The sequence below is a fragment of the Symphalangus syndactylus genome, chromosome 7, assembly GCF_028878055.3.
Source record: "Symphalangus syndactylus isolate Jambi chromosome 7, NHGRI_mSymSyn1-v2.1_pri, whole genome shotgun sequence".
NCBI lineage: Eukaryota > Metazoa > Chordata > Mammalia > Primates > Hylobatidae > Symphalangus > Symphalangus syndactylus.
In genome coordinates, this window is record NC_072429.2 from 41,071,928 (window position 1) to 41,094,447 (window position 22,520).

The following is a 22,520-nucleotide window of genomic DNA, read 5'->3' on the forward strand; positions in this document are numbered from 1 at the left end:
GTTATTATTAATAATCAGTTCTTTTCTTTTTTGAGACAGAGTCTAGCTCTGCTGCCCAGACTGGAGTGCAATGGTGTGATCTCGGCTCACCGCAACCTCCGCCTCCTGGGTTCAAGCAATTCTCCTGCCTCAGCCTCCCAAGTAGCTGGGTTTACAGGTGTGTCCCACCACACCCAGCTAATTTTTTATATTTTTGGTAGAGATGGGGTTTCATCATGTTGGCCAGGCTGGTCTCAAACTCCTGACCTCGTGATCTGCCTGCCTCAGCCTCCCAAAGTGCTGGGATTTCAGACGTGAGGCATATTAATCAATTCTTAAATACCATGTTTTAAGAGACAGAGCCAGACTGTCCTGAAATGTATACTTGCACTAACCTGCTGAGCCTCTGAGATTCTATCATTTAATTTATTTCTTAGTGTTATGGCATACCCTGTTGATACTCATTGTTAATAATTTAGGTAACAACCTGTTGGTTTCTGGGATGGGTTAGAAGAACAGCTCAGAGGGAAAACGCTTAGGAGAGGAGGTCAGAGAAGGATGGTAGAATGTTTGGTTTCACAGTGCAGAGTGTGGGGTAGCACACAGGAGTCTGGGAAGTTGGGAGGCTTCTGCTCCAAGAGCTCTGAATGTCAGAACTGGGGTGGGAAGGGGTTCATTCCCTTCAGTGCCAAGTGGTTTATGGTGATTGAGTTCCGTCTAGAAGTTAATGAATTACAGAGTCTTGGAGTTGGCTTGGGCTGGATTTTCACAGTGGTAATTTGACTTCTCAGCCACTGTGCTTTTTTTTTTTTTTTTTTTTTACTTTAAATTGGTATAATAATGGTAGTTGTAGTAGAACAGCATAATTATTACTAATGTTAGTACTGTTTACTCACATTTGTTGACTGCTTACACTTAGTACTTTGAGTGCTTTCCACATATTGCCTTATTCAACCTTGAGAGAACTCATGAAATAGGTATTATTAACCCCATTTTACAGAGAACAGCAAACTTCACAGAGCTTCAGGAACTTACTACATGGGTGGGTAGGCAAGCTAAAACAAGATGTGAATGTAAATGGTCTAATTCCAGGAGCCACACCTTCATTTCCTGCCTTAAAGACATATATATATATAGTGTGTGTGTGTGTGTGTGTGTGTGTGTGTGTGTGATTTTACACATATAAATACACATGTTCATGTTAAGGCTGAAACTGCATAGCATGTATTGAGAGCTCTGCAAATTGCATTGGTTTTCTGTGGAGGCAGTTATGTAAATGGGTTCAGACAGACAGCATGGGAGAGACTATATAGTCTGCCATCGTGGAGCAGCAGTGAGTCAGGAAGTCTCTGCGGCAGCAGCAGAGCCAGGGAGTTGGTCAGGAATGAGTGGGCAGTCTGACTTGAAGACCCCGTGTTTCCTTTGTGACCCCTATTTCTGTGTGCTGACAGGAGAATGCTAAAAACATGATTAGAACTGAGGTCATCACAACAAGAGTATCTGTGGAACCTTTTTTTCCCCCCTCAAAGACACTTTAATTAGATTCCCATCATGAAAACAATTAGGCAAGATTTGCCATACCTACCCAGTCAATAATTCAAGGACAGGATCTCATTAAGAGCTTTTGCTTTCCCGGAAACTGCCGTTTTGTGGATTCAGCACTGCTGGCTGCGTGCTCTGGGGATTAATTCCTGATCCGTATTTCCCCTGAACTTTTTTATTTTCTCAAATCCAGAGGAAAACAAATTTTTAAATGACTGTATAAGCTGCCCTTCATTTTCACAAAGGTGTTCTGGGATTTGAGTTATGCTTTCTCTGTCACAGTTCCATTGGGTTTTGTTTTGAATTACACTCACTAAGTGGACAAAGCAAGAGATGGGACTCAGATACAGGCACTGCTTGAGTGGATGAGCCTCACTCTCAGATTTTGTAGGTGGCTTATCCCACAGTCAGGTGAAGGTTGTCTTCTGTTGACCTCAGCCAGTGGAACTCCTGTGATATCTGGTTCATTTTCCCTGACACAAGTATTGAGACGTATTATACATTTCTTGCCTCCTTTTGGTTCTTCACTTTCTCTTCCCTATACTCCCTCCATCTCTTCATTCTTTCCTTCCTAAATGCATTATTGATTTCCTACCATGTGCTAGTCTTTGCAATTGAAATTGAGGATTCAATGAAGAAAAAATAGATACAACCATTTAGAAAAACATTTGGCCTGATCTATTAAAGTTGAAACTGTGCATGTGCTATGGCCTAGGTAATTGACTGCTGGATACTCCAGAGATACTTGTGCACATATATGTCTGGTTACATTATAAGCATTTTCATAACAGCACTGTTGATAATAGCCATAAAGTGAGTCCATTCTAAATATTTTCTGTAGATTGGATAATTTGGAGTGTTTTCAATCAGTAGAACACTATGTAGCAATGAAAATGAACAAACAACAACTACATGCAACATTGTAGATGAGTCTTATACACATAAGACTGAGCACATGGGCATTATTCACCCTGCCGTAATAGGCAGTGACATGATCAGTGTGTGCTTAGGAAGTTGACTTTTGTCAGTATGGAGTTTAGGGAATTCATGCTGGAGACAGGGACCCCATTGGGAGGCACTTTGCAATGGTCCTGGAGAGAGAAAATTCTATGCCAAGCCCAGGCAGTAGCAGTAGCAAGGAAGAGAGTAACATGGATTGTTGAGGGACATCCCAAGTGAAATAAGCACAATCAGGTGACTTACTGGATGTTTAGATTGATTCTAGAGAGGGGACCATCTAACACGTTGCTAAGATTTCTAATCTCATGGACTAGAAAAACAGTTGTGTCATTCACTAAGAGCAGAGGAAGACTAGGATTTTGAGGTGATAGCTAGTGAATCCTCATGACATTAAGCTATGTGACCTTGGGCAAGTTATTTAACATCTCTTTGCCATAGTTTCTTCATGTGTAAAAGAGAGAAAATAATTTTCAAAGCATAGCAACCTCAGAAGATAATACAATGTCTGATATAGAATGTACACTGTTAACGATACTGGGTTTTGAGGAGTAAGTATGACCCTGAATTTGTAATATCATAAATGTGATGGGGAGTCCTCCCTGTAGGCTTCTCAGAGATGAAAGACAGGTGAAGGAAAACCTGAGTCATCCTTATATGTCTTGAGGATGATGAAACACTATGTACTTTCAAGTACAGGGTGGGGAGAAAGTCTTAAGACATGAGCTACAAAGAAACGAGATTACATAACGTGGGAAAAGAAAAGCCAAGAGGTGATTTAACAAGACTTTAAATGAAGAGCAAGCCAGAAGTTAGCAGGTACTGTTGCTGAAAATGGTTTAAAAGGCACAGAGCCATTTATAAAATGCTTTATTTATTTATATAAAAGTGATACTCAGGGTCTTTTTACTTAATAGACTTTTTGGTGATTGCCAAAGGAATACATATTTTTTAAATAGAAAATTTATAAACCACTAAAAAGAACAAAGCAAGTAAATAATATATATAATTCTAATGCCCTAATATTGTTAACATTTTAGCTCTGTTCGCTTACTTATCTGTCCATCTGTCCGTCTGTCCATCCGTCCATCCATCCATCCATCTTGTCTTTTTTTTAAATGAAGCTGAAATTAAACCATATGTTGTGTAAACTGCTGTGTTTTGCACAGAACTTAAATGGAGATGAATTCTAGTATGAAGGATTTAGGTTAGCTATTTGTAGTGAGAAGAGTGTCTGATGTGCTTTATCAATGAGTTATTGAGGGAAAGTGCAATATTTTCTTCTCTGGCAGTCTTAAAATATAATAGGATAAACTCTCATCTCGTTGATGGCAAGGGCATGACCCTGCTTTACTGCTGTGTTATTCTCTGATATGTGGACAAAACCGTAGAGTGCTTTTCTGAGGACTTACTTCTCCCAAAAGTGGCAGAAAGAAATATTGGTTAGAATATGATGTAAGAGACTCTTATTAATCCCTCACCTACATTTGCCTTCAGGACCGAAGACTGAAGAGTTCATCTCTCCCAAGAGTGTGAGACTGCTCAACTTTTCATTTCTCAATATTAAAATCACTGTAAAATTCTATTCTGACTAATCCAGAATAAAGACAGGAAAGATTAGTGTCACCAGGATATAGTTTTACATGAGAAAATCATTTTAAATAGGCTTAAATCTAATGGGTGAAAACTGCTTAGACGGAAGGTATTTATGTCAGATTGGATGGGATAACTCTTTTGTGTGTGTGTGTGTGTGTGTGTATGTGTGTGTGTGTGTGTGTGTAAGAGAAGGGGAGGAAAGGGAAGGGGGAGAGGGAGAGAGGAATTCTGAAGGCTTCCTTTTATTGTATGCATGATCTAAATGTAGAGGCTACTGCTATTAGCGAGGTCTAATTAAGAGGTTTTAATAACCATTTTGACCAAAATGACAGTTTGTAGGATCCAGTATTTTCTCAGATTTTTTTTTGATTGTTTCAGTGCATGTGCTCACGTATACATGCATATAAACACATGTCAACTATACATACAGGAGACGTGGCTCTCATTTCCTTTCCACAGAGATGTAAGGTTGGGAAAATGTTTTCTGTGTTGAATATTTTTTATTACAAAGAAATTGAATTAATTCATTTAACAAATGCTCATTGAACTCATTCAGTGTAAGCACTGTGGTGAACATGGGGGATAGGAGATTGTCTAAAAGCATTAAGGAATGGCAATGAGCATTTTAGTCAGTGGTGCAGATGTGACTATTAATCTATACCTGGTACTTGGTGTCCTCAGAAGAGAAGCCACCATTACCTTCAGGGTAAAGCCTAAACTTCTCAGCCTGAGGCCATCTGCAATCTTGTCTTCAATTATTCTTTCAGCCTCATACCCTAACATCTCCTACAGCCACCTTATGCTCCAGTCATTCCTGTGGGAAGAATTTGTCAAGCCTCATGCCATGTACTGGGCATTTTTAGATAACTTGTGGCTCCTCAGACATCTCTCTTCCTTCACGCCTCCTTACCTGGGTCCTTGTGGTTTTCCTCTGATGGAATGCTTCACCTCCAATTGTTGACACTCTCCCACTTGTCTCTGTGTCTTTTCCACCAGCCAGTGAGATCCTGGAGGAGAGAGGCCATCTCCTTTTCTGTGGGCCTCTAGCAGTCAGTATGGCACTTAGCATATAGTAGCCATGTAGTCAGTGTGTTGAACAAATGAATGAATGAGGCAAAGTTAAGTGTAATCCAAATCTGTAGTGGTGATGAGCTCCCTTAGCTTTTGTTTATTTAGGAACACTTAATTTCTCTTTCGTTTTTGAAGGATAGCTTTGCTGGATATAGTATTTTCGTCTTGTAGGTTTTTTTTTTTTTTTTAATTTCAGTATTTTGAACATGTCATTGCATTCACTTCTGGCCTGCAAAGTTTCTGCCAAGGAATCTACTGAAAATCTTATAGGAGCTTAATGTGATGAGTTGCTTTTCTCTTACTGCTTTCAAGATTCTCCCTTTTTCTGTGACTTTTTTTTTTTTTTTTTTTTGGAGACGGAGTCTCGCTCTGTCACCCAGGCTGGAGTGCAGTGGCACGATCTCGGCTCACTGCAAGCTCCGCCTCCCGGGTTCACGCCATTCGCCTGCCTCAGCCTCTCCAAGTAGCTGGGACTACAGGCGCCCACCACCACACCCGGCTAATTTTTTGTATTTTTAGTAGAGACGGGGTTTCACCGTGGTCTCGATCTCCTGACCTTATGATCCACCCTCCTCGGCCTTCCAAAGTGCTGGGATTACAAGCGTGAGCCACCGCGCCCGGCCTTTTTCTGTGACTTTTGACAGTTTGATTATAATGTATCTTGGTGTGAGTCTTTTATATATATATATATATATATATATATATAAAATACTTTAAGTTCTATGGTACATGTGCACAACGTGCAGTTTTGATACATAGGTATACATGTGCCATGTTGGTTTGCTGCACCCATCAACTCATCATTTACATCAGGTATTTCTCCTAATGCTATCCCTCCCCTAGGCCCCCACCTACTGACAGGCCCTGGTGTGTGATGTTCCCCACTCTGTGACCAAGTGATCTCATTGTTCAATTCCCATCTCTGAGTGAGAACATGTGGTGTTTGGTTTCCTGTCCTTGTGATAGTTTGCTGAGAATGATGGTTTCCAGCTTCATCCATGTCCCTGCAAAAGACATGAACTCATCCTTTTTTATGGGTGCATACTGTTCCATGGTGTATATGTGCCACATTTTCTGAATCCAGTCTATCATTGATGGACATTTGGGTTGGTTCCAGGTCTTTGCTATTGTGAATAGTGCTGCAATAAGCATACGTGTGCACATGTCTTTATAGTAGCATGATTTATAATCCTTTGAGTATATACCCAGTAATGGGATGGCTGGGTCAAATGGTAATTCTAGTTCTAGGTCCTTGAGGAATCGCCACACTGTCTTCCACAATGGTTGAACTAATTTGCACAGATGTGAGTCTTTTTGAATTTATCCTAGTTGAAGTTCATTGAGCTTTCTCAATTTGTATGCCAATTTCCTCCCTCGAATTTGGGGAATTTTCAGCCATTATTTCTTCAAATAGGCACTCTGCTTCTTTCTCATGCTTTTCTCATTCTGAGATTCCCGTAATGTGGATAATGATCTGTTTGATGATGTCTTGTAAGTCCCTTAGGCTCTCTTGACTTTTCTTTATTCTTTTTATTTATTTTTTGGTCCCTGACTCAATAATTTCAAATAACCTGTCTTTAAGTTTGCTGATTCTTTCTTCTGCTTGATCAAGTTTGCTATTGAATGAGCCCCTCTAGTGAATTGTTTTTTAGTTCCATTATTGTATTCTTCAACTCTGGAATTTCTGCTTAGTTCTCATTTTTCTTATAGTTTCTCTTTGTTGATAGTCTCATTTTGTTCTTGCACTTTATTTTTCCTGATTCCTTTAGTTGTCTATTTTAGTTCATGGAGCATTTTAAGATGGTTATTTCAAGTTCTTTGTGAGGTAATTCATAGATCTCTGTTTCTTTAGGGTTGGTTTCTAGAGATTTATTTTGTTTCTTTGATTGGGCCATGTTTCCTTGTTTCTTTGCATGCATTGTGATCTTTTGTTGAGGTTTGGGTATATAAAAAAACAGCCACTTCTCCCAGTCCTATGGACTGGCTTCATATAGGGAAGACCGTCACTGGACAGCCTAGCTTGAGATTCTGGGGGCCTCTCAAACCTTTTTGGGGGATGCATCTTCTCTGGGCTTGTGTGTAATTTCCCAGTCACAGGGGACTGTCCCTGTTCTCAAGAGCCCTGATCTTTTGTTACCCTTGGTGTCTGTCTGAGGTACTGCAGGCTCTCTAGTGTAACAAGCCACCATGCTTGCTTTTGAAAGTATATTGCCATTTCGTTTAGCACTCTGAGTCATGCTCCTCTTAAAGACAGAATGTTGGATGCACAGTTAGCACTTTTCTATCCCTCCTGAGGGAGAAGCCAGAAGCTGGGATTTTTTTCTTGACTTCATTACACTATGCTGGGTGGGAGGGAGCTATCATAGGTAAAAGCAACAAAGTTTCTTATCTGCTTTGATGTGGCTCTTCTTGGCTTTGCACCCACCTGGGGTGCTGCTAATTCTTGAGGGAGTTCTCATAAAGGCAATTTGGTTTGTATATTGTTCTTAAGTCATTGTCTCTGGGGGTAATGAGGGCTTGGGACTTCCTATTCAGCCATCTTACTTCCATCACTCTTAAGTGTAATCTAGATCTCTGTTTTATGACATGAAGATAATTAATATTGGTATAATTTTGGTAATTAAAATTGGTAGAGATGGTGACATATCTCTTCTGTCTCACCTCCTTCTCCAATCGAGGATTGAAAAAGTCATTCCAGGTGTCTGGCTTTCCAATCTTGTCTCTATCTGACTCTCTTTAGTAATAGTAGCTAACATTTAGTAAATACTTATGTGTCAGGAACTCTTCATATTCCTGTGATGTATGATAACTCATTTACTTGCCACAGTAGTTGTAAAAGAAAGATATTATGGTCGTTCCCATTTTACATGTGAGGAAACTGAGTTATAGAGAGTCTACATAATTTACCTAAGGTCATATCATTGATAATTACCTCAGACTCAATTTTAAAAAGAGATTTTGCAGCATGAAATGAATATTCTTTAATTTGAATAAGACTGTTGTTAATGTTATATAAACTATAAATTACTTTTAACAAAATCTTCTTATAACAGGTAGTTATTGAATTATTAAGGATATTATTTTTTATTGATTATAAGTGGTAATTATGCAGCTAGAAATGTCTGTAGTTTACATATCCAAGCATAGAATGACATCAAAGATGTGTTTTTTGTTTTTTTTTTTGCAGGACAGAGTTCATTCAAAGAGGCAGGATTTCAATCACAGGAGTTGGATTTCTCAACTGTATTTTAGAAACTTTTGCCAGCACATTCTTAAGACAGGGAGCCCAGAAGGTAACCGTATTTCTGCCTTGAACCAACATTAATTTTAAAAAACAATAGGAGTTCCAATAGGGTTACTGAATAAGACTCATGAGCAGACATAATGAGAAAAACATATAGTTAATAAATATATGCAAAAATAATCACCCTCAAAATTATTACATAAATTCAAATCAAAGTAAAACTAAAGTGCCATTTATGGCTCATTAAATTAAAAATATGCCAATGAAGAGTATGTGAAAATTTGGAGCATACTTATAATCTAATTAAAAGAAATAATCAGAATGAATAATAATGTATAGTATGGTGACAACTATTTAATAAAGATAATGATAGTTAATATTTATTGGGTACTTACTATGTACTACTGACTGCTAAAAGAATTTGTATTTATTAACTCATTTAATCCTCACAAACCTTTGCAGGAGCTATTATTGTTGTCCTAATATTATGGATGAGGAAAATACAGAGACCCCAATTGTCCATTCTTATAGTTTTCAAACCGTATTCTCAAGGGAGCTTAGGCTTCCATGAAAGTGATTCAGAAGCCACATTGGAGTTCTAAGGTCCTGTGTGCTCTATTTTAAGTAGAGCTTTTCCATTTTAGTCTGTCCTCTATGGTATTCCATATAACATTTATATCTTCTATTTTCTTTCCTTAATAGCATTATTTTTAAAAATTCATGTCAAAACCCATTGCTTATGCATTTTTATGTGCTTATTGCAGTGCTCAGTATAGAGCAGTTGCTCCAAAGTGTTTTATTATTGTTATTAATTGCTATGATAATTATACTCATTTATTTCCAGATTTTACTCAGGACTTTTTGTATAAGTTTACCTCATTTTGTTTTGTGGGATAGAATTAACTGCTGGTATAAAGAACCATTGTTATGACCCTCAGAGACTTCCTGGTAATGGACCCTTGTTTTCATTTTTGCATGTCTGGGTTCAAGGATGAACCTGTACTAGGAGGTGTTCATCTGGGAGGCTGAGGGTGGTGAATGAATATTCAGTACTGTTCTGTACACCATAGACATACTGTTGTGATTGATGATGTGTTCTTGCTCCAGTTGAGGTGGTTCCTGGCACATATTCAGACTGGTCCAGCCTCTTTAAACCTGGACTTGAAGCGAGTAGTTGAACTTCCAGAAGATCTTATGTCACCTTCACTCACTCAGACATTATTGCAAATTTTTCTGCTATGTTGCAATTTATGCATTTGTAAAAACTCCCATGTTCTGCAGCATTGCACTCTAAAAATAGTGGAACTGATGAGAAAAGTAATTTCATTGCCATGTTTCTTACTGAGTTGACCTTTTGTGCATCCTTTAAACTCTATGATAATAACAGTAATAATAAATTGAATTTTTTTTATAATACAGGTATATTCACTAGAAGAATGGGATTTTTTTGAGAGAGAGGGATAACATTTAGGTGAAGTAGGGTTCAAAGTTCGTGTTCCCTATTATCAAATTGATTGCAAATGTTCATTTATAAAAACCATTCTTGCAGGCCATATAAAAAGAGATGGTGGGCTGGATTTGGCTTGTAGGGTATAGCTAACCCCTATTTCAGATAAATATTATTTCATTAACTGAAGTTGATCTGTATTTGATGCATCGATTAATCTGATGAACCTAATAATGACTTTTAATCGCACAGTGGTTATGTACATTCTGATCCTGTGAGACACATAAAGTGAAATTTTTATTCCCATTTTATTAATGAGAATGAGAATTTCCATTTTATTAATGGGAAATGACTTGACTTAAAAGATTAGCATACCCAATATGTGGTAACTGCTTTCCCTGCTTCCTTCCTCTTACAAATATATATTGAGTACCTGCTTTGCACTAGGCACTGTGCTAAATGTGGGCTAAATGTGTTTTTTCAAGGTCACAGAACTAGCAAAGGGTGGAGTCTGGACTTAAATCCCTATCTTTTGTCAATGAGAGTTCCCTCTTGCCACTTTACTGTTCAGCCCTCAGATGAATGAAGTGAAATCCTTGCCTACCTAGCATCACGAACTTCACTAATATTTTTGTTCATTAGATGAATTTGTGTTGTGGTCTTACTCCCTTTGGATTTATTAGAACTATTTGGTTGCAAGTAACAGAAACCACTTCAGGCTAGCTCATTCTAAGTGTACAAGGGTGGTGAGGCTGGCAGACTTCAGAAAGGTCTTCACTGGGAACTGAACACTGCCAGGAACCCAAGTGGTATTCCTTCTTCAGCTCTTGTCTATAAGATTGTGTGTCTGTTTTATTCCACTCTTTCTGTGTAGTCTGGTTTTCTCTGCTCCCCAGGTTATATAATGGGACATGGGCCTCCACTGTCAAGCATACATATTATATATTAATAGAATTCTCACTAATAATAAAATAGCTTGTTTCTTTTCTTTATTAATTCTTTGGGAGGGACTCTCATTGGCTTCCCATAAGTCAGGCACCACCAGGAAGGTGGAAGTCAAGTTGTCCAGTTATGGCTCATCCTCTGCCATGACCACATGGACCAGGGTTAGGGGCCACTTCTCAGGGGAAGGGATTGTGGGGCGGATATATACTCCCCAAAATTTCTAGCATAATCCGACGTTTGATTTTATGTTCCTTGATGGCAGAGAGGTGGTTTGATTCACCTTAGTTCTTATTCTCTCCTCCCAACCTGTAGTACCTTGGACAGTGTTCCATCCATTCTTGTGGGAATGAGTAGAAAGGAAATGCCCAGGGAGGTTCACAGTTGGTTTCTGATGAATATTATCTGGAAATAATTAGGTGACTTCAACTTCTTAAAGTGATTCCTTTTTATTCTCGTTTATTATGCTCAGAAGTAAGAATATATTTTTCCTGCTAGCTTTTGCCTTTTCTGACTTACTTTTTCTTTTTGAAGAGGCCACATTTAATTAGCTTTTTGATTTTAGGAGCCGTTTATGCTTGAATGTCTGTTTTGTTTTATCCAAGTGGTCATATTTCCTGGTATCAGCCTGACTTCCTGATAAACCTTCACAGCTGAGCCTGCATAAATGGTTTCTGTGGAAGTCACCATAAGAGTGTTTTAGGTGACTTTATTTTCACTTTAGGACTTATTGCTGAGTCTGTTTAGTAGTGGTAATGATGGGATCTGATATCTATTTTTTTCCAGAAAAATCAAAACTCGGTACTCATAAACTTTATGTTTTTATGTTTGTAAATTAAAAGCTGGCTTTAGCTATGGATCCCCAAGCTGAGGTCATACGTGTATTCTGTGCCTCTGGGGACTGGCTCAATTGCGTTTTTCTCCTTCCTTCATCACTCTTAAAGGGAGGTAACTTGGAATTTGGGAGCCTTTGTGTCACAAATGCTGCATTTTCACACACCAGTCAGACCCCTCCTTCCTCCTGGAGTAGAAATCTGTGGGCAGGAGAACTGGGATTTCCCTTTGGCAGTCAAGTTGACAGATGTATCCTTGAAACAGGAGTGGTTCTGAACTTGCAGTCCTCTAGACTCGCTCTCCTCACCTTTGTAACCCAGCACAAATCACTTTGGCTCTCCCTATTCTCAGTTTAATTGTCTGCAAAATGGGGATTTTAATGTGTTCCCACAGGTACATGTGAAAACTTTGATAGCTTTCTGTAAGTTGGTAAACACAGGTCAAATATACAAAATATGTTTTAGTGTTCAAGAATTAAAAAAAATCACTGCCACATACTTCTTTAACATATTTTCTTTTTATGGTTATATGTTTTTTTTCTCTCCCTCAAATTCATGCAAACACATACAGTCTAGACAACTAGATTTTTTTTTTTTTTTTTTTTGAGACGGAGTCTCGCTCTCTCACCCAGGCTGGAGTGCAGTGGCGCGATCTCGGCTCACTGCAAGCTCCGCCTCCCGGGTTCACGCCATTCTCCTGCCTCAGCCTCTCCGAGTAGCTGGGACTACAGGCGCCCGCCACCACGCCCGGCTAATTTTTTGTATTTTTAGTAGAGACAGGGTTTCACCGTGGTCTCGATCTCCTGACCTCGTGATCCGCCCGCCTCGGCCTCCCAAAGTGCTGGGATTACAAGCGTGAGCCACCGTGCCCGGCCTGACAACTAGATTTTAAGTTCAATTCCACCAGCACTTTTTGGATGTCACCTATGTGCCTGGCATTGGGTAGGATGCTGGAGACACAAGTAAGAATTAAGACATAATTCACAAGATAGAGATTGTGCCTTAAGCAGCTTTACTTCTGGGACATCTAGCTCAGGGTGGAAAGCAGGACAGACAATGAATAAACATCTGCTGATGCAGAAAATTTATTGAGCCTTGTTTGGTGTTCAGTGCCAGCACTATGATCAGTGCTGAGAAGCATATTAAAATAACAGCTAGTGCTTACAAGAGCTTAGTAGATGCCAAACACTGTCCTTGGCACGCATTACCTTATCTGATTTTCTGGACAGCATAATGAGATAGGAATTGTTATTTTCATTTTATGCATAGGGAAACTGAGGTCCCAAGTGGCAAAGTAGTTTTCTCAAGGTCACAGAATTAGTAAGTGGTGAACCGGGGATTTGAACCCAAGCTTGTCTGACCCGAGAGTGCTCTTGATCTCTGCAGCACAGTGCTGCATTCATGATCTATGCACTTAAGCCACCTGCGTGGGGCAAGCTGTGTGTTCTTGATATAACCAGAGTGAGGCGATGGGATGCACAGTAATGATGGAGGAATGCAAATGTAGAGAGTTCAGTTACAAGAGAGGAACTTGGAATGGGCCAGAGGAATGGGGCCATGCTACTTGAAACAGCCTTTGAGGGGCAAGTGAATATCTTCCCTTGTGTTCAGAGGCCCCAGCATCTGTCGTCCACACTACAGCTGGCCTAAACTCCACAGTGCCATGCAGGTTGACTGTGTGTTAGCTGACGTTTCTCCCGTTTTTACTGTAATGACATACCCTCTTTTCTGCTTCCCTATGTACTGCAGATGTATTGTTATTTGCTTTGAAAATATCTTTGTATTAAAAATAATATTAAAAGTTTGTTTTTTATTGTGGCAAAATATACATAGCATAAAATTTACCATTTTAACCATTTTTAAGTATACAGTTCAGTGGCATTAAGTACACTCACATTGTTGTGCAGCCGTCACCATCATCCATCTCCAGACCTTTGTTTCTCTTCCCAAACAGGAACTCTTTAGCCATTAAACAATAACTTCCCATCCCATTCACCTCCTAGCCCCTGGCAACCACCATTCTACTTTTTGTCTCTATGAACTTGGCTAGTTTAGTTATGTCATATAAGTGGACTCATGCAGTATTTGTCTTTTTGTGACTGGCATTATTTTACTTAGCATGTTTTCAATGTTCATCTGTATTGTAGCATGTGTCAGAATTACCTTTCTTTTTAAGGCTAATATTTCATTGTTTGTATATATCACATTTTGTTTCTCTAGTCATCTGATATGGTTTGGCTATGTTCCCACCCAAATCTTACGTGAATTGTAATAATCCCCACGTGTCAAGGTGGGGCCAGGTGGAGATAATTGAATCATGGGGGCTGTTTCCCCCATCTTGTTCTCTTGGTAGTGAATAAGTCTCATGAGATCTGATGTTTTTATAAATGGGAATTCCCCTGAACAAGCTGTCTTGCCTCCGCCATGTAAGACGTGACTTGCTCCTCATTCGCCTTCTGCCATGATTGTGAGGCCTCCCTAGCCATGTGGAACTGTGAGTCAATTAAACCTCTTTCCTTTATAAATTATGCAGTCTCAGGTATGTCTTTATTAGCAGTGTGAAAACAGACATCATCCATTGGTGGATTCTTGGGTTGCTCCTGCCTTTTGGCTATTGTGAATAATACTGCTATAAACATGGGTATATAAATATCTGTTTGAGTCCCTGCTTTCAAGGGAAATTGAAGTGAAATTGCTGAATTATATGTTTAATATTTTGAGGACTCATTTAAAAGTTTTTTTAATTTTTTAAGTTAATTTTTTATTTTTAATTGATAAATTATAATTGTATATATTTTTGGGATACAATGTGGCATTTTGATATATATATATATATGTATACACATACACACATACACAATGTGGAATTATTAATTCAAGCTTATTAAAATATCCATCACCTCACATATTTAACATTTTTTGTGGTGAGATCATTTGGAGTTTACTCTTAGCAATTTTGAAATTTACAATATACGCTCATTAACTGTAGTCAACATGCTATACAATAGATCTCAAAAACTTATTCCTCCTGTGTCACCGAAACTGTATGCCTTCTGGCCAACATCTCGTTCTCTCCCACCTCCCCCAGCCTCTGATAACCACCATTCTACTCTCTACTTCTGTGAGTTTAACTTTTTTAGATTTTACATATGAGGTATTTGTCCTTCTGTGCCTTATTTCACTTAACATAATGTTCTCCAGGTTTATCCATGTTGTCACAAATGACAGAACTTGCTTCTTTTTAAGGCTGACTAGTACTCCACTGTGTACATATACCATATTTTCCTTGTCCATTCATCCATTGAACACTTAGGTTGATTCCGTATCTTGGCTATTGTGAATAATGCTGCAGTGAACATGAGAGTTCAGCTGTCTCTTCGAAATACTGATTCCAAATTCTTTGGATAAATACCCAGAAGTGGGATTGCTGGATCATATGGTAGTTCTATTTTGTGTTTTTTGAGGAACTTTCATACAGTTTTCCATAATAGGTATACTAATTTACATTTCCACCAACAGTGTACAAGGGCATCCTTTTCTCCTCATTCTTGCCAACACTTTTTATCTTTCATCTTTTTGTTATCAGCCACTGTAACAAGTATGAGGTGATATCTCATTGTGGTTTTAATTTACATTTCTCTAATGATTGGTGCTTTTGAGCATTCTTTTTTTCGTATACCTGTTGGCCATTTGTATGTTTTCTTATGAGAAATAGCTATCTGGTTCTTTGCCCATTTCTTAATTGGGTTATTTGTTTTCTTGCAATTGAGTTGTTTGAATCCCTTGTATATTTTGGATATTAACCCCGTATCAGATGTATATTTGTAGATGTTTTCTTCCAATTTGCAGGTTGTCTCTTCATTAATTGTTTCCTTTGCTGTGCATAAGCTGTTTAGTTTGATGCAATCTTATTTGTCTGTTTTTGCTTTTGTTCCCTGTGCTTTTGAGGCCAAATCCAAAAAATCATTGCCCAGACCAATGTCATAGATTTTTTTCCCTTATATTTCCTTCTAGTAATTTTATAGTTTCAGTTCTTATGTTTAAGTCTTTAGTTCATTTTGAGTTGATTTTTGTATATGGTGTGAAATACAGGTACAATTTTATTATTCTGTGTGGATATTCAGTTTTCCCAGCACCATTTATTGAAGAGACTTTTTTTTTCCCATTGTGTGTTCTTGGCATCTTCTGTGAAAATCAGTTGACTCTAAATGCACAGGTTCATTTCTGGTCTCTCTAGTCTATTCCATTATTCGATGTGTCTGTTTTTATGCCAGTATTGTGCTGTTTTGATTACTATAGGTTTGTAATGTATTTTGAAATGAGGTAGTGTGATGCTTCCAGCTTTGTTCTTTTTACTCAAGATTACTTTGGTTATTTGAGGTCTTTTGTGGTTCCATGTGAATTTTAGAATTGTTTATTCTAATTTGTGGAAAATGTGTTGGAATATTGATAGAGATTGCATTGAATCTGTAGATTGCTTTGGGTGTTATGGATAAGTTAGCAATATTAATTCTTTCAAGATATGATCATGGGATATCTTTCCATTTGTTTGTGTCTTCAGTTTTGTCCATGTTTTATACTTTTCAGTGTAGAGATCTTTTACCACCTTAGTTAAATTTATTCCTAAGTATTTCTTTGGTAACTACTATAAATGAGATTGATTTCTTAATTTTTTTAGGTAGTCTGTTGTTAGTGTATAGAAATGATACTGATTTTTGTATGTTGATTTTTGTATCCTGCAACTTAACTGAATTCATTTATCAGTTCCATTTTCTGGTGGAGTCTTTAGGGTTTTATATATATATAAGATATGTTGCCAGCAAACAGAGATGATTTTACTTCTTCCTTTTCTACATGGGTGCCTTTTATTTCTTTCTCTTGCCTAATTGCTCTAGCAAAACTCCCAGTATTATACTGAATAGAAGTGGAGAGAGTGGGCCACTTCTTTTGAGATAGTTGTCTATCTGTGTGCATGACAGCAATGGGGTATACCATTTCTGTGAATTTTTGTCAGTTCTATACAGAAGAATGAATATATGCTGTCAGCCAGTGAGCACTGGTGGGTGTGCCATACAGTGTGTTCCTCAATCTGAGAGGCATTCACTCATCTCTTGACTGTGCCATAGTCTCTCTCAGCCTAGATTTCTTGTGCTGGTGGACACTTTTGACCCATGGTGGCCAATAGAAGATAGTATGTTGGAAGTGCCAAAAACATGCTGAAGACAAGTATTTATCTCAAGTCATGCTAAAATATGTAGTTAGCCTTTAATATGCCTTGAGATAAGTAAGTACATTCAGAAAGCAGATCAAAAAGATAAAGATCTGAAGGAAAATAGTGGTTGGTGGAAATCTGGGACACATGAAAGGCTTCATATACATTTCTACAGCCTTGGGAGGTGGCCCAATCACTGTGTGAAGCAGAGCTGGAAGACACCCAGGCCACAGTCAAGTCGTGATCTCAGACCTCAGGGACCCAAAGGGAAGGAAACAGAGACATCACTGATGCTCTGCAGGTGCTCACCAGTTTGGGAGGGCTTTCCTTGGGTCAGTGTTTCTCAACCCTTTTTTCATTATTACTCCCTTCAGGAGCCTTTTTACACAGTTTCCCCCTAATTGCTCTTTTCACCATGAAATTTTAAGACCATAGATATACTGATTATTTGTTCATGTACTATATTATGTTCAATTTGTACATAAAAGGTGAAGATAGTTGGGTGTGGTGGCTCATGCCTGGAATCCCAGCACTTTGGGAGGCTGAGGTGGGAAGATCACTTGAGCTCAGGAGTTTGAGACCAGCGTAGGCAACATAGGGAGATCTCCTCTCTACAGAAAACCAAAACAATTATCTGGGCATGGTATTGCGTGCCTATAATCCCAGCTGCTCTGGGGGCTGAGGTGAGAGGATTGCTTGAGCTGGGAGGTAAAGGCTGCAGTGAACTGTGATGGCACCACTGCACCCTAGCCTGGGTGACAGTGAGGCCCTATGTCAAAAAAAAAAAATTCTTGCCTCTTTTCAATATTGCCCTGTTGAGACAGCATGCCATTTACTATTTTGGGCATACTATTTAGGGAGCTTTTGTCTCTGTCCCTCCAAATTGAAGTGAAAAAATTGCTAGCTTCCCAGTCCTCAAAAATCTCAACCAGAATTTTCCAAACGCGAAGCAAAAGAACGTTTTGGTGAACCCCCACATAGTTGCTTACAAATTCCACATTTTGCTTCTCTGGGGAGGCTTAGGAGATAACATGGGTGATAACAGTCTTGTTATGCAAGCATTCTTTTTTTAGCCTAGTTTTTCTGAATCTTTAGAGTACTACAAATGCTGTGGAAATGCAGAGCTCTCATTATACAATCGCATAGACCTGTTTTTTTGTTTTGTTTTGTTTTTTGTTTTTGAGTTTGTGAAATACATTTTAAATGTGTGATGAAATAATTTGTTATTTCCGCCACTCTCCTGGCAAGGCCCCATTATTAGTTCCATCATTATTCTTATTGTGATCAGGAGGCTGAAGCAGAGAAAGATTGAATTCAACAGTGTGTGAAATATTTGTCACTGAAACAATGCGGGCAAGTCAAACAATCTGAACATCGCTTTGAAGAAGGTCTGGTCTAGACATGCTACAGCTAAAGAAATCAGAATATGCTATTTCCTTGGGGTGTATGCTTGTTATTTTAGCCTTATAGAAATCCATTTTAGTAGTGGCAGATAATTTCCTAGGACTCAAGAAAAAGTGGAGATACTACAAATGTAGTTCAAGTAGGCATTTGAAAAACATTGAGACATTTGGTGGCATTATTTTTGTAAAGTAACTATATGAGTTATTTATTGCTGTGTAACAAATTGCCCCAACTTTGCAGCTTGAAACAACACATATGTATTACCTTTGTTTCTGTAGATTAGGAGTCTGGGAACAGCTTAGTTGGATCTGTTTCAAGGTTTCACAAGGATGTAATCAAGATTTTAGCTGGGGCTGCAAACTCATCTGAAGGCTCAATGGGGAAGCTTCATCTCCAAACTCACATGGTTGCTGGCAGGATTCAGCGGGCCTCCCTTGGTTCCTTGCCACATGGGCCTCTGTATAGATGATCTCAGAATGTGGCAGTGAGTGTGAGAGCAAGAGAGTGCTACCAAGGTGAAATATCATGGTTTTTTATAAACTAATTGAAGTGACATCCTTTTATTTTCTGTATTCTGTTCATTAGAAGAAGGTCACAGCCCACACTAAAAAGGAGGAGATTACACAGGGGCATAAATACCAGGAGGCACAGGTCACTAGGAGCCACATCAGAAGCTGCCTGCCACACTGACCTTATCCAATCTGTATGCTGAGTTGTAGGCAGAAGTGTTAAGTTCTTTTTGATATATACTGGGTATTGATGATAATGAGAGGTTGCTGAGAGTCAGCTGCATCCCAGAAACCTCATTAACAGTTTATGGAAATTTCTGTGACACATATATTGTGATATTTATTAGTTATTTATTTATAAGTAGGCACAAAATAGTTGACCTGTTCTGTAAGTTTGATTAAGTCTTCATCCTTTTGGGTGCTCTGACCATGAATTGCATGAACAGCTCACTGAAGGCAGAGCAGACAGTATTTCAAAGGCAGGATTCAGCTGTTTTATAGAGAGCATCAGGTAACCAGAATCTTCTGATGTAGTAGCTGGCCCTGGGACCATTTAGGCATAAACTGTGGATTCCATCCCTAAAGTTGGAGGGTGAAGAAGTGCTTGCTAGATAGAGACTTACACCCTGATGGCACAGGGATGGGTGCTCGTTTAGAATTTTGAGCTAATCCACGTATCTTAAGTTCCATTCATTGAGTTAATGACAGTCCATTTCTAATATCCATTATGCTAGTTAACAAGCCATTACTTTTACCGGTGAAAATTTGCAATTTTAACATTCCTCATGCTAATAATCAAAGCCTTTGGTGTCTGAATGAAGTTTCTGGAGAGCGAGGTTGCTGATTAGAATGCTCACAGACAACCTCTGGCATGTGAGGCCTGCATTAGGGCATCTAGCTGTACCTAGTGTATAACTTGAACTAACACTCATACTATCATAGTATACATCATGTGCTGAAGTATTTTAAAGCAAATTATAGGCATCTTAACAATCGTATACCAAATATCAACTTCTGAACTAAAAGCATAGTACGTTGTGCCTTTAGAAAGATTGTTCAGTGTGAAACAAAGTTTTGTCTGTGTGTTTAACATAGGGATTGTGTATGAAGCTTTAGAGAAAAGCCTCTTGGCCCTTGATTAGGCTTTCTCACTTTCCACAAGTCACACTTTTCTCTCTCAGACCCATAACTTTCTCTCTCTAGAATGAAGTGATCATAAACTCCATTTTACAGGATTTTTAAAGGATTAAATGAGGTTACATATGTGAAATATGCCTGGCATATAGTAAAATCTCAATCATTGTTAGCTTTAAGAGATGTTCTCTGCTAAGAAGTATATTTTTCTAGGTGATAGCCTTTTAAATACAAACATTTTAGATATACAGCAGTACAGGGCAAGTTTGTGGTATTCCTTTTAAAAATGATATATTTTTATCATTTTCTTGAATTATAAAAGTACTAAATATTCATTTTCAATTTTTAATTAAAGTACAAGTAAGATAAAATCATTCATAATTCTAATACTCTGTGTATTCACATTTAACATTTTGACGTAGATCTTTTTATATGTCTGTTCATGTTTGCATATGTATGTATATGTATGGTTTTTTTTTTTAAAAAAAACCAAAGTTGGGATTATTTAGCCCAACTATTTCATTTGTGGACATATTTATAAACATTTTTTTCTGTGTCATTACATATTCCTTGAAAATGATTTTTGATGCCTGCATAATATTCCATCGGCATAATAGCTGTTATTGTTGGTTTCTATTTTTCTTCACTATTATGAATAACATTGGAATAAATTTTTGAATATAAATGCCATATAAATGTTTGTGTACATTTCTTGTTGCTTTCTGAGCTAAGACCTTTCATGCTTATTGCCAAATTTTCTCCCAAGAGAATTCTGCAAATTTGGCACTGGATATCATCCATATTCTTGCTGTATAACTTGAATGAAAGACTTAACTTCTTAAAACTTCCATTTATCATTAAGAAATTAGGCTAATCTCACTTCATAAAATTGTTGAGAAGAAAACAAAATTGTTAGGTCTTCTGATATCTACTTTGAAGACTACTGAAAGTTAATGATTCTGCCATTAACTAGTTGTTTGACCTTAGTCCCCCCTCCATGAATTTTTTTCTTTTCTTTTCTTTTTTTTTTTTTTTAAGCTCACCACAACCTCTGCTATTCAGGTTCAAACAATTCTTGTGCCTCAGCCTCCCGAGTAGCTGAGACTACAGGCATGCACCACCATGCCCGGCTAATATTTTTGTATTTTTAGTAAAGACCAGGTTTTGCCGTGTTGGTCAGGCTGGTATCGGACCTGTGGCCTCAAGTGATCTGCCCACCTCGGCCTCCCAAAATGCTGGGATTACAGGTGTGAGTCACCATGCCCCAATCCCCCTCCAAGCCTTTCATATATCCTACCTTGGACCAAATGCTGTGAAGTGCTCAGTTCTTTATCTGTGAACTTACTGTTCAGGGTACACACATACACAGGTAGTCACAATTCTTAAAAACAGTGGACATTTCAAAATTCAGTAATTTCAAGATAGAGGCAAAGAGCAAATAAAACTGTTATTCAAAAGAATAAGGAGAGGTCTCAAGTGTGATATAAGAACAGGGTGTGATAGTATACTGATTATATGTTGGAGACTTGCATTTCCTGCTTGTTCATGTGAATCCTTTCAAGATTCTTTATGTTACTTGAACCACATGAGAAAAACTGATGAAATGTTTTTTTCCTGTCCCAGAGGGTTTATTTCCCAGTTCAAATTTACCTCTGTTGGTAATACTTTTTAATCCCACCCTTGAGTGCTCAGATAGATTGATTTAGTTGATATTTATTCATTAGCTGTCCTGAGAATATTACCAAGAATTCTGATTTTTAACAGCTTATTTCTAGACCAGGTATATCATAGTAGTTGCTGTCTTCTTACACATCTCCTTCCCCATCAGCCCTGCTACTACTGTTACCTCTAGAGTTTTCATCTGATGAAACGTAGCTGTTGCAGGGAAAACTGCTTTGTGGAAATGAGTATTCTGTGAGTGATACCTTTTTTTGTTCCTTCTACTGAGTTTAAATCAATGCCTTTACCTTGACTGTGAAACCTGGGAATCCAAAATCCCTTGATGGCTCATTTGAATTCATCCTGGTTGTAACAGACTTTGCTCAATGGTAAAGCTTTTGGGAATTCTTGGTTGATTTGCCAGCTGAAATTCTGGGACGTTGCCTTCTATGAAACTAGATGAAATCTCGGAAGTCAAGTTCTTGCCTGAAATGAAGTAAGTGGTTTCCTGAGCTCCAGATGTGTTAGAGCATAGTGATGGGAGAAAGTGCCTCTCCACACAGTGCGGTGAGGAGCCTGTCAACCCAGCCAGGAGTCAGGACACCTGGGCTCTGGCCCTGTCTTGGCTGCTCTCTAAGGGCTGTGTTGCTTGAAGTAGTTGCTCTGAGCTTCACTAACATCTTCTGTAAAATCAGACTTACCTGGGTAGGTCATTTTCAATTAGGCAATTGTATGACTTTTTAAAAAAAATTCTCCCTCCCTTCCTTCAATGTCTGACCAAGATTTTTCTGTCTGACAAATAGTCTTTAAGCCCTGCATCAAAATGCAGTAGTTTAAGCTAACTAGGGATTTAAGAGCATCAGAGGTAATTCATTTAACAAGTTTGTAGTCAAGGGTTGAGATGGCAATAAAATATTTAAAAATAAGAAACATAATTTTATAAAACGCTAATTAGCAGAAGGCATGGTAAGCATGTGGTAGGGTGATTACA

General features: G+C 38.3%; 1 protein-coding gene across 2 annotated transcripts in view; it reads left to right on the forward strand.

The window, feature by feature from the left end:
• PRELID2 (PRELI domain containing 2) overlaps positions 1 to 22,520 on the forward strand; it is a 76,178-nt gene that overhangs the window by 30,816 nt on the left and 22,842 nt on the right. For both annotated transcript variants that reach the window (XM_055285795.2, XM_055285794.2), the window contains one exon: positions 8,333 to 8,438. In XM_055285795.2, coding sequence (XP_055141770.1) covers positions 8,333 to 8,438 — 106 coding nt within the window. The remainder of the gene's footprint in view (positions 1 to 8,332; positions 8,439 to 22,520) is intronic.